The sequence below is a fragment of the Pseudophryne corroboree genome, chromosome 2, assembly GCF_028390025.1.
Source record: "Pseudophryne corroboree isolate aPseCor3 chromosome 2, aPseCor3.hap2, whole genome shotgun sequence".
Classification (NCBI taxonomy): Eukaryota; Metazoa; Chordata; class Amphibia; order Anura; family Myobatrachidae; genus Pseudophryne; species Pseudophryne corroboree.
Window position 1 is genome coordinate 1052147521 of NC_086445.1, and position 12500 is coordinate 1052160020.

Here is a 12500-nt window from a genome sequence, read left to right on the forward strand (position 1 = left end):
TAGTTCCAGAATGTTTATCGGAAGGATGGATTCCAGACTTGACCACCTTCCTTGGAAGTTTTCCCCTTGGGTGACTGCTCCCCAACCTCTGAGACTTGCATCCGTGGTTAGGAGGATCCAATTCTGAATCCCGAACCTGCGGCCTTCTAGTAGGTGAGAGGTTTGCAGCCTCAGAGGAGCGAGATTCTGGCTTTCGGTGACAGACGAATCCTCTGGTGCATGTGAAGATGAGATCCCGACCATCTGACAAGGAGATCCAGTTGGAAAGATCGTGCATGAAATCTTCCGTACTGTAGAGCCTCGTAGGAGGCAACCATCTTCCCCAGAAGGTGAATGTTGAATGCACTGATGAACCAATACCCGGGCTGGCTTCAGGACATCCCGGACCATTGTTTGTATCCCCAATGCTTTCTCCTCCGGCAGAAACACCCTCTGTACTTCCGTGTCAAGGATCATCCCCAGGAATGACAGTCTCCTTGTCGGCTCCAGATGCGACTTTGGAAGATTCAGGATCCATCCATGATACTGGAGTAGTTGAGTCGAGATAGCAATGCTCTGCAACAGCTTCTTCCTGGAAGACGCTTTTATCAGCAGATCGTCCAGATAAGGAATTATGTTCATACCCTGCTTGCGGAGGAGTAGCATCATCTCTGCCATGACCTTGATGAACACCCTCGGTGCCGTGGAGAGGCCAAATGGCAGTGCCTAGGACTGATAGTGACAGTCCAGCAGTGCAAATCTAAGATAAGCCTGGTGAGGCGGCCAGATCGAAATGTGAAGGTATGCGTCCTTGATATCCAGGGATACCAGAAATTTCCCCTTCTCCAGACCTGAGATCACCGCTCTCAGAGACTCTATCTTAAATTTGAATTCCCTCAAATAAGGGTTCAATGACTTTAGATTCAATATAGGCCTGACCGAACCATCCGGTTTCGGTACCACAAACAGGCTTGAGTAATAACCCTTGTTTGTTAGGTGAGGTGGAACGGGAACAATGACATTTAACTTTAGCAATTTTTGAATGGCTTCCTGTAGGATAGCACTTTTTTTTCAGCAAAGCTGGTAAGCCTAATTTGAAGAACCTGTGAGGTGGGAGTTCTTGAAACTCCAGTCTGTACCCCGGGGTAACAATATCTTGTACCCAGGGGTCCAGGCCTGGTGATGCCCAGACATGACTGAAATTTCTTAATCTTGCTCCCACCTGCCCGATCTCCAGGCTGGGAGGTCCGCCGTCATGCCGAAGATTTTGAGGAAGCAGAACCAGGTTTCTGTTCCTGGGAACCTGTTGGTGCAGGTTTTCTGGATTTCTCCCGACCTCCTCTAAAGAATGTGGAAGGGGGTTTGGACTTTTTAACTTTCGCAAGACGAAAGGACTTCATTGTAGATGTAGGATAAGAATTCCTAGCAGGTGGTGCAGCTGAGGGAAGGAATGTTGACTTACCCGCAGTTGCCGTGGAGATCCACGCATCTAACGCTTCCCCAAACAGAGCCTAACCTGTGAAGGGTAGGTTCTCCACACTCTTCTTGGATTCCGCATCCGCAGACCATTAGCGCAGCCAGAGTCCCCTGCGTGCCAAGACAGCCATGGAAGAAGCCCTCGCATTAAGATATCCCAGGTCCTTCATGGCCTCCACCATGAAACCTGCAGAATCCTGTATGTGACGTAAGAACAATTCAATGTCACTCCTATCCATAGTATCTAAGTCCTCTAGTAACGTGCCTGACCACTTTACCATGGCTTTAAAAATCCACGCACAAGCAATAGTGGGTCTTAACGCTACGCCAGTAGCTGTGTATAATGATTTGAGTGTAGTCTCAATTTTACGGTCAGCCGGCTCTTTTAAAGCGGTGGACTCAGGGACAGGTAAAACCACCTTCTTAGACAACCTAGACACAGAAGCGTCTACTACAGGTGGGTTTTCCCACTTTTTCCTGTCCTCCTCAGGGAAGGGAAAAGCAATGAGAACCCTTTTGGGGATCTGGAATTTTTTCTCTGGGTTTTCCCAGGATTTTTCAAACAATGCGTTTAATTCCTTAGACGCAGGGAAGGATTTCTGATTGTCAGTGAAATAAGCCTCCTCAACCTGCTCAGGTACCTTCTCAGTAATGTGTAAAATGTCTCAACCTCAGTCATGAGTTGCACCCCCTTAGCAAGGGATGCCCCCCCCCATCCCCCCCCCCCCCCCCGCAGATCCTCATCACCGTCCCCTGTATCAGAGTCGGTATCTGTGTCAGCTTGCATTATCTGGGCAAGAGCGCGCTTCTTAGGGTAAATAATTGGGGTCTTTGAAGAGGCAGTGGGAGCTGAATACGACAAAACCTCAACAGACTTTCCCAAAACCTGTGTTTCAGTCTCATTATGAGCTATCCGAGATGAAATCTGGGATATCATTCCCCTAATAGAATCCACCCATGGGGGTTCGGATTCTGAAGGCTGAGACAGTATATTACAATCCTGAGTACATGGAATAGACTCTTCAGGAGAAGATACACACCCTGCTGCACAGGACACAGAGTTCTTAGACATGTTTATGTGAGCTATACAAACACACCATAGTTGCCTACCCTCCCGCATTCTGCAGGAGACTCCCTGAATAGTCCCTCAATCTCCCTGATTGCACCTTACCCCCATTATGTAGCTGTTATATCTTTGGGATAACAAGAAACCACAGATACATACATTCAATTGAGATCACCAGAATTATTTCCCTGCATTGGTTATAACTTATAAGGCACAATGATCCCTGTGGCTACATGCATTTTATATAAGGTTTCTCGTGGCCACTTACAGTATATGGCACCTCTTGTATAACACAATACAGGAACAATTCCTACAAAGTAACAGTCTTTTCTTCAACAAGTAGAACCTTTTGGCTTTGGGTCTCATTTACATTTGGATGTCAGTCATGTTTATGACACGCCTCAGATGAAGCGTTACACGCCCGCGCTGACAGGTGTTACTGTCACATCTCCCGGACACGCTTTTTTAAAAGTAGGCAAGTGTGAAACACACACACAGGAAATGTCAGACACAGTTTCCCCCAGAGTCCCTTCAGAGAGTCACAGAGTATATGGAGCCAGCCACACAGCGCACCAGTAGGCGGTTAATACACTAAACGGCCGGCGCTGACTTAATAACCTTAATAGATTAAACAGCTAATATCTCACTCCCCCCCCCCTGTCTATAACACCCTGGTACCGCTGAGGTAAGCTGGAGTTATGTGGAGGGCAGCGCTCCCTGTCAGCGTCTCTTCAGTGTGATCTGCAGGGAAAAAATGGTGGTGGAGAGTGCTGGATCCGCTCTGAGGAGAAGCCCCGCCCCCGGTAATGGCGCGTCCTCCCACTTTCACAGAATATAGTGACCTGAGGTGATTTAGCTGCTAACAGTGGGTTCAGCCCCTCTTCGCATATGTGACCAGTGTAGGGTATTTGCGCTAGCCCAGGGCGCCCCTCACAGCGCTGCACACCAAGTACCGCTGAGCCCTCCGGAGCGCAACCTGTCAGAGCTGCGCTCCCTCCCTTGTGCCGCCATTACCACCGGCGACCCACTTCCTGGGTAGCCGGCGTCATACTCACCACTCTTCTTTCTTCTGGCTGTTAGGGGGTGGCGGCCGTGCTGTGGGAGTGAGCGGTCACCTCGTGGGCTTGCGATCAGCACCCTCAGGAGCTCAGTGTCCTGTCAGCGGAGTAGAGAACCATTAACTTCTAGAGTTAGATCCTACTCCCCCCCCTAAGTCTCACGAAGCAGGGAGCGTGTTACCAGCAGCCTTCCTGTACCTACTGTAACTCTTAGAAAAAACAATCAAACCAGAAAAACTCCTATGGAGCTCCCCTAGCTGTGACCGGCTCCTCCGGGCACATTTTCTAAACTGAGTCTGGTAGGAGGGGCATAGAGGGAGGAGCCAGCCCACACTATTAAACTCTTAAAGTGCCAGTGGCTCCTTGTGGACCCGTCTATACCCCATGGTACTAATGTGGACCCCAGCATCCTCTGGGACGTAAGAAAAATAAAGAGTATTGTGTATCTATCTCCATTATGTAACATCCAGAAATGCTGCTACACTATGCTCTCTTATATATGGGCCATAGCAATTGGATATGTGACTCCCCGGTGCAGGTCTATTCTGCTTTCTGCCATTGCCGCAGGCTGACACGGAGCTGACGCTTCACCTGTCACTGTCGTCTCTCTCTCTTTCTCTCTCTCTCTCTCTCTGCTGCTGGGATCAGGACCAGCCAGAGTTACTGGCTCACTGGATGGTACTGCTGAGTGGGCGGAGGTCCCTGCACCCCTGTATACAGGTAACGTGGAGCTGTATACCCCGCTCCCAGCGCGTTCTGCTCTCTGCATCGTCGTCTGTATCTATATATGTCTCATACTGTATGTCACATTATCCCCAAATCCTGACCCTGCACCACAGGGATCCCAAACGCCAACCATCGGATGGTGAAAAGAACTCACAATGGGGGTCATTCCGAGTTGTTCGCTCGTTGCCGATTTTCGCAACGGAGCAATTAAGGCGAAAATGCGCATGGTACGCAGTGGGCATACGCTAAGTATTTTAGCACAAAACTTAGTAGATTTACTCACGTCCGACCGAAGAAATTTAATCGTTGAAGTGATCGGAGTGTGATTGACAGGAAGTGGGTGTTTCTGGGCGGAAACTGACCGTTTTCTGGGAGTGTGCGGAAAAACGCAGGCGTGCCAGGATAAAACGCGGGAGTGTCTGGAGAAACGGGGGAGTGGCTGGCCGAACGCAGGGCGTGTTTGTGACGTCAAACCAGGAACGAAACGGGCTGAGCTGATCGCAATCTGTGAGTAGGTCTGGAGCTACTCAGAAACTGCTAAGAATTTTCTATTCGCAATTCTGCTAACCTTTCGTTCGCTATTCTGCTAAGCTAAGATACACTCCCAGAGGGCGGCGGCCTAGCGTGTGCAATGCTGCTAAAAGCAGCTAGCGAGCGAACAACTCGGAATGACCCCCTATGAATGATCAATGTGCCGCACAACGCACACACATAATACACAAGAGCCCCATTTATCAAGCCTCGGAGAGTGATACATAGGGGGTCATTCCGAGTTGTCACAGGAGCTGATTGGCTGGTGATTTACCTCGCTGCAGTCTATCTCTCTCCAAGGCTTGATAAATCAGGTCTAAGACTCAAGGTCAACAGCAATTGGATCAACACCAATTGGTCGACGCACCTTAGGTTGACACATGAAATAGGTCAACATGGACAAAATGTCGACATGAACAAGGCCGACATATAAAAAGGTTGACATGGGTTTTTTTGGTGTAGTTTTCTCCGTACAGTGACCGGGAAGCCCAATTAGTGCACCGTGTCCCCTCGCTTCGCTCGCCATGCTTCGGGCAAGGTGCCTCGCCCCCCTACCGCTGCGCTCCGCACAGGTTACTGTCTATATGGATTGTAAAGTATGAAAAAGAAAGAAAAAAAAAAGGAAAAAATTTGAAAAACTCACGTCGACCTTTTTCCATGTCGACCTATTTCAGGCGTCGACCTAAGGTGTGTCGACCATTTGGTGTCGACCTTTCATCCGGATACCGATAAATCTAATCCCAGGTGAGAAATGTCAGCGCGCCACGAGCGGTTTACTGTACTGTACAGTCAGCAGATGTAGCACCAATAACGCGCAATAATCGCTGTAGTGACAAGTCTCATGACGCCGCTGGAGGAACAGTACAAGGCGACACAATGATACCTAAGAGGGAGACCCATCAACATAGACAGATGTAGAGGCTGACTGAGGTGGGAGACAGCAAAAACAGCCAGTAACTGCACGGGGCAGATGTAACGTGTGCAGAGAGTTAGGTGTGGGAGGGGCATGTCCTAGCTCAGATCTACATTGCAGTGTGAGAATAAAGCTGCCCAGCATGTGTGGGCTACATGCAGAAGCAGCCAGTAACTGAGCACCTGGGTAACACCATGCTGCACTGCAGGGGGCAGATGTAACATGTGCAGAGAGTTAGGTGTGGGAGGGGCATGTCCTAGCTCAGATCTACATTGCAGTGTGAGAATAAAGCTGCCCAGCATGTGTGGGCTACATGCAGAAGCTGCCAGTAACTGAGCACCTGGGTAACACCATGCTGCACTGCAGGGGGCAGATGTAACATGTGCAGAGAGTTAGGTGTGGGAGGGGCATGTCCTAGCTCAGATCTACATTGCAGTGTGAGAATAAAGCTGTCCAGCATGTGTGGGCTACATGCAGAAGCAGCCAGTAACTGAGCACCTGGGTAACACCATGCTGCACTGCAGGGGGCAGATGTAACATGTGCAGAGAGTTAGGTGTGGGGGGGGCATGTCCTAGCTCAGATTTACATTGCAGTGTGAGAATAACATTGCAGTGTGCCTTCTAACCACCTGCATATAATGACACCATCATCTCTTCCACTTCCCTGTACCTGGCACCTTGCATTCTTTATATAGTATGTGCTTGCAGGTAAGGACAGCAGGATAAGCACATTAAGTAAGTAATGTCTAACGCAATCACTGTGTCTTTCCTCCTGCATCAGTGTATGAGTAGCGCCGGTGACAATCAATGTGTCCTTCCTCCTGCATCAGTGTATGAGGAGCGTCAGTGACAATCACTGTGTCCTTCCTCCTGCATCAGTGTATGAGTAGCGCCGGTGACAATCAATGTGTCCTTCCTCCTGCATCAGTGTATGAGGAGTGCCATTGACAATCACTGTGTCCTTCCTCCTGCATCAGTGTATGAGGAGCGCTGGTGACAATCACTGTGTCCTTCCTTCTGCATCAGTGTATGATGAGCGCCGGTGACAATCACTGTGTACTTCCTCCTGCATCAGTATATGAGGAGTGCCAGTGACAGTCACTGTGTCCTTCCTCCTGCATCAGTGTATGAGGAGCGCTGGTGACAATCACTGTGTCCTTCCTCCTGCATCAGTGTATGAGGAGCGCCGGTGACAATCACTGTGTACTTCCTCCTGCATCAGTATATGAGGAGTGCCAGTGACAGTCACTGTGTCCTTCCTCCTGCATCAGTGTATGAGGAGCGCTGGTGACAATCACTGTGTCCTTCCTCCTGCATCAGTGTATGAGGAGCGCTGGTGACAATCACTGTGTCCTTCCTCCTGCATCAGTGTTTTAGTAGTGCCGGTGACAATCACTGTGTCCTTCCTCCTGCATCAGTGTTTTAGTAGTGCCGGTGACAATCACTGTGTCTTTCCTCCTGCATCAGTGTATGAGGATTGCCGGTGACAATCACTGTGTCCTTCCTCCTGCATCAGTGTATGAGGAGTGCCAGTGACAATCACTGTGTCCTTCCTCCTGCATCAGTGTTTTAGTAGTGCCGGTGACAATCACTGTGTCCTTCCTCCTGCATCAGTGTATGAGGGTTGCCGGTGACAATCACTGTATCCTTCCTCCTGCATCAGTGTATGAGTAGCGCCGGTGACAATCACTGTGTCCTTCCTCCTGCATCAGTCTATGAGGAGCGCCGGTGACAATCACTGTATCCTTCCTCCTGCATCAGTGTATGAGTAGCGCCGGTGACAATCACTGTGTCCTTCCTCCTGCATCAGTCTATGAGGAGCGCCGGTGACAATCACTGTATCCTTCCTCCTGCATCAGTGTATGAGGAGCGCTGGTGACAATCACTGTGTCCTTCCTCCTGCATCAGTCTATGAGGAGCGCCGGTGACAATCACTGTATCCTTCCTCCTGCATCAGTGTATGAGGAGCGCTGGTGACAATCACTGTGTCCTTCCTCCTGCATCAGTGTATGAGGGTTGCCGGTGACAATCACTGTGTCCTTCCTCCTGCATCAGTCTATGAGGAGCGCCGGTGACAATCACTGTATCCTTCCTCCTGCATCAGTGTATGAGGAGCGCTGGTGACAATCACTGTGTCCTTCCTCCTGCATCAGTGTATGAGGGTTGCCGGTGACAATCACTGTGTCCTTCCTCCTGCATCAGTGTATGAGGGTTGCCGGTGACAATCACTGTGTCCTTCCTCCTGCATCAGTCTATGAGGAGCGCTGGTGACAATCACTGTGTCCTTCCTCCTGCATCAGTGTATGAGGAGCGCCGGTGACAATCACTGTGTCCTTCCTCCTGCATCAGTGTATGAGGAGCGCCGGTGACAATCACTGTATCCTTCCTCCTGCATCAGTGTATGAGTAGCGCCGGTGACAATCACTGTATCCTTCCTCCTGCATCAGTGTATGAGTAGCGCCGGTGACAATCACTGTGTCCTTCCTCCTGCATCAGTCTATGAGGAGCGCCGGTGACAATCACTGTATCCTTCCTCCTGCATCAGTGTATGAGGGTTGCCGGTGACAATCACTGTGTCCTTCCTCCTGCATCAGTCTATGAGGAGCGCCGGTGACAATCACTGTGTCCTTCCTCCTGCATCAGTGTATGATGAGCGCCGGTGACAGTCACTGTGTCCTTCCTCCTGCATCAGTGTATGAGGAGCGCTGGTGACAATCACTGTGTCCTTCCTCCTGCATCAGTGTATGATGAGAGCCGGTGACAATCACTGTGTCCTTCCTCCTGCATCAGTGTATGATGAGAGCCGGTGACAATCACTGTGTCCTTCCTCCTGCATCAGTGTATGAGTAGCGCCGGTGACAAAAAAAAGGAAAAAATTTGAAAAACTCACGTCGACCCTTTTCCATGTCGACCTATTTCAGGCGTCGACCTAAGGTGTGTCGACCATTTGGTGTCGACCTTTCATCCGGATACCGATAAATCTAATCCCAGGTGAGAAATGTCAGCGCGCCACGAGCGGTTTACTGTACTGTACAGTCAGCAGATGTAGCACCAATAACGCGCAATAATCGCTGTAGTGACAAGTCTCATGACGCCGCTGGAGGAACAGTACAAGGCGACACAATGATACCTAAGAGGGAGACCCATCAACATAGACAGATGTAGAGGCTGACTGAGGTGGGAGACAGCAAAAACAGCCAGTAACTGCACGGGGCAGATGTAACGTGTGCAGAGAGTTAGGTGTGGGAGGGGCATGTCCTAGCTCAGATCTACATTGCAGTGTGAGAATAAAGCTGCCCAGCATGTGTGGGCTACATGCAGAAGCAGCCAGTAACTGAGCACCTGGGTAACACCATGCTGCACTGCAGGAGGCAGATGTAACATGTGCAGAGAGTTAGGTGTGGGAGGGGCATGTCCTAGCTCAGATCTACATTGCAGTGTGAGAATAAAGCTGCCCAGCATGTGTGGGCTACATGCAGAAGCTGCCAGTAACTGAGCACCTGGGTAACACCATGCTGCACTGCAGGGGGCAGATGTAACATGTGCAGAGAGTTAGGTGTGGGAGGGGCATGTCCTAGCTCAGATCTACATTGCAGTGTGAGAATAAAGCTGTCCAGCATGTGTGGGCTACATGCAGAAGCAGCCAGTAACTGAGCACCTGGGTAACACCATGCTGCACTGCAGGGGGCAGATGTAACATGTGCAGAGAGTTAGGTGTGGGAGGGGCGTGTCCTAGCTCAGATTTACATTGCAGTGTGAGAATAACATTGCAGTGTGCCTTCTAACCACCTGCATATAATGACACCATCATCTCTTCCACTTCCCTGTACCTGGCACCTTGCATTCTTTATATAGTATGTGCTTGCAGGTAAGGACAGCAGGATAAGCACATTAAGTAAGTAATGTCTAACGCAATCACTGTGTCTTTCCTCCTGCATCAGTGTATGAGTAGCGCCGGTGACAATCACTGTGTCCTTCCTCCTGCATCAGTGTATGAGGAGCGTCAGTGACAATCACTGTGTCCTTCCTCCTGCATCAGTGTATGAGTAGCGCCGGTGACAATCACTGTGTCCTTCCTCCTGCATCAGTGTATGAGGAGCGTCAGTGACAATCACTGTGTCCTTCCTCCTGCATCAGTGTATTAGTAGTGCCGGTGACAATCACTGTGTCCTTCCTCCTGCATCAGTGTATGAGGAGCGCCGGTGACAATCACTGTGTCCTTCCTCCTGCATCAGTGTATGATGAGCGCCGGTGACAATCACTGTGTCTTTCCTCCTGCATCAGTGTATGAGGAGCGCTGGTGACAATCACTGTGTCCTTCCTCCTGCATCAGTATATGAGGATTGCCGGTGACAATCACTGTGTCCTTCCTCCTGCATCAGTGTATGATGAGCGCCGGTGACAATCACTGTGTCCTTCCTCCTGCATCAGTGTATTAGTAGTGCCGGTGACAATCACTGTGTCCTTCCTCCTGCATCAGTGTATGAGGAGCGCCGGTGACAATCACTGTGTCCTTCCTCCTGCATCAGTGTATGATGAGCGCCGGTGACAATCACTGTGTCTTTCCTCCTGCATCAGTGTATGAGGAGCGCTGGTGACAATCACTGTGTCCTTCCTCCTGCATCAGTATATGAGGATTGCCGGTGACAATCACTGTGTCCTTCCTCCTGCATCAGTGTATGAGGAGCGCTGGTGACAATCACTGTGTCCTTCCTCCTGCATCAGTGTATGAGGAGCGCTGGTGACAATCACTGTGTCCTTCCTCCTGCATCAGTGTATGAGGAGCGCTGGTGACAATCACTGTGTCCTTCCTCCTGCATCAGTGTATGAGGAGCGCTGGTGACAATCACTGTGTCCTTCCTCCTGCATCAGTGTATGAGGAGCGCTGGTGACAATCACTGTGTCCTTCCTCCTGCATCAGTGTATGAGGAGCGCTGGTGACAATCACTGTGTCTTTCCTCCTGCATCAGTGTATGAGGAGCGCTGGTGACAATCACTGTGTCCTTCCTCCTGCATCAGTGTATGAGGATTGCCGGTGACAATCACTGTGTCCTTCCTCCTGCATCAGTGTTTTAGTAGTGCCGGTGACAATCACTGTGTCCTTCCTCCTGCATCAGTGTATGAGGAGCGCCGGTGACAATCACTGTGTCTTTCCTCCTGCATCAGTGTATGAGGAGCGCCGGTGACAATCACTGTGTCTTTCCTCCTGCATCAGTGTATAAGGAGCGCTGGTGACAATCACTGTGTCCTTCCTCCTGCATCAGTGTATGAGGAGCACTGGTGACAATCACTGTGTCCTTCCTCCTGCATCAGTGTATGAGGGTTGCCGGTGACAATCACTGTGTCCTTCCTCCTGCATCAGTCTATGAGGAGCGCCGGTGACAATCACTGTATCCTTCCTCCTGCATCAGTGTATGAGGAGTGCCAGTGACAATCACTGTGTCCTTCCTCCTGCATCAGTGTATGAGGATTGCCGGTGACAATCACTGTGTCCTTCCTCCTGCATCAGTGTATGAGGAGTGCCAGTGATAATCACTGTGTCCTTCCTCCTGCATCAGTGTATGAGGAGCGCTGGTGACAATCACTGTGTCCTTCCTCCTGCATCAGTGTATGAGGAGCGCTGGTGACAATCACTGTGTCCTTCCTCCTGCATCAGTGTATGAGGATTGCCGGTGACAATCACTGTGTCCTTCCTCCTGCATCAGTGTATGAGGAGTGCCAGTGATAATCACTGTGTCCTTCCTCCTGCATCAGTGTATGAGGAGCGCTGGTGACAATCACTGTGTCCTTCCTCCTGCATCAGTGTATGAGGAGCGCCGGTGACAATCACTGTGTCCTTCCTCCTGCATCAGTGTATGAGGAGTGCTGGTGACAATCACTGTGTCCTTCCTCCTGCATCAGTGTATGAGGGTTGCCGGTGACAATCACTGTGTCCTTCCTCCTGCATCAGTCTATGAGGAGCGCCGGTGACAATCACTGTATCCTTCCTCCTGCATCAGTGTATGAGGAGTGCCAGTGACAATCACTGTGTCCTTCCTCCTGCATCAGTGTATGATAAGCGCCGGTGACAATCACTGTGTCCTTCCTCCTGCATCAGTGTATGAGGAGCGCCAGTGACAATCACTGTGTCCTTCCTCCTGCATCAATGTATGAGGAGCTCCGGTGACAATCACTGTGTCCTTCCTCCTGCATCAGTGTATGATGAGCGCCGGTGACAATCACTGTGTCCTTCCTACTGCATCAGTGTATGATGAGAGCCGGTGACAATCACTGTGTCCTTCCTCCTGCATCAGTGTATGAGTAGCGCCGGTGACAATCACTGTGTCCTTCCTCCTGCATGAGTGTATGAGGAGTGCCAGTGACAATCACTCTGTCCTTCCTCCTGCATCAGTGTATGAGGAGCTCCGGTGACAATCATTGTGTCCTTCCTCCTGCATCAGTGTGTGAGGAGCGCCGGTGACAATCACTGTGTCCTTCCTCCTGCATCAGTGTTTTAGTAGTGCCGGTGACAAACACTGTGTCCTTCCTCCTGCATCAGTGTATGATGAGCGCCGGTGACAATCACTGTGTCCTTCCTCCTGCATCAGTGTATGATGAGCGCTGGTGACAATCACTCTGTCCTTCCTCCTGCATCAGTGTTTTAGTAGTGCCGGTGACAATCACTGTGTCCTTCCTCCTGCATCAGTGTATGAGGAGTGTCAGTGACAATCACTGTGTCTTTCCTCCTGCATCAGTGTTTTAGTAGTGCCGG

At 50.4% G+C, this 12500-nt stretch overlaps 1 protein-coding gene across 2 annotated transcripts in view; it reads left to right on the top strand.

The window, feature by feature from the left end:
• The window catches only part of MAB21L3 (mab-21 like 3), an 80190-nt gene that overhangs the window by 20251 nt on the left and 47439 nt on the right, over positions 1–12500 (top strand). Inside the window, exon 1 of one of the 2 annotated variants that reach the window (XM_063950571.1) lies at positions 4250–4299. The exons of the other annotated variant lie outside the window; for it this stretch is intronic. Coding sequence (XP_063806641.1) covers positions 4255–4299 — 45 coding nt within the window. The 5' untranslated portion in view covers positions 4250–4254. Of the gene's footprint in view, positions 1–4249; positions 4300–12500 lie in introns of those variants that run through there. 2 annotated transcript variants of the gene reach the window in all.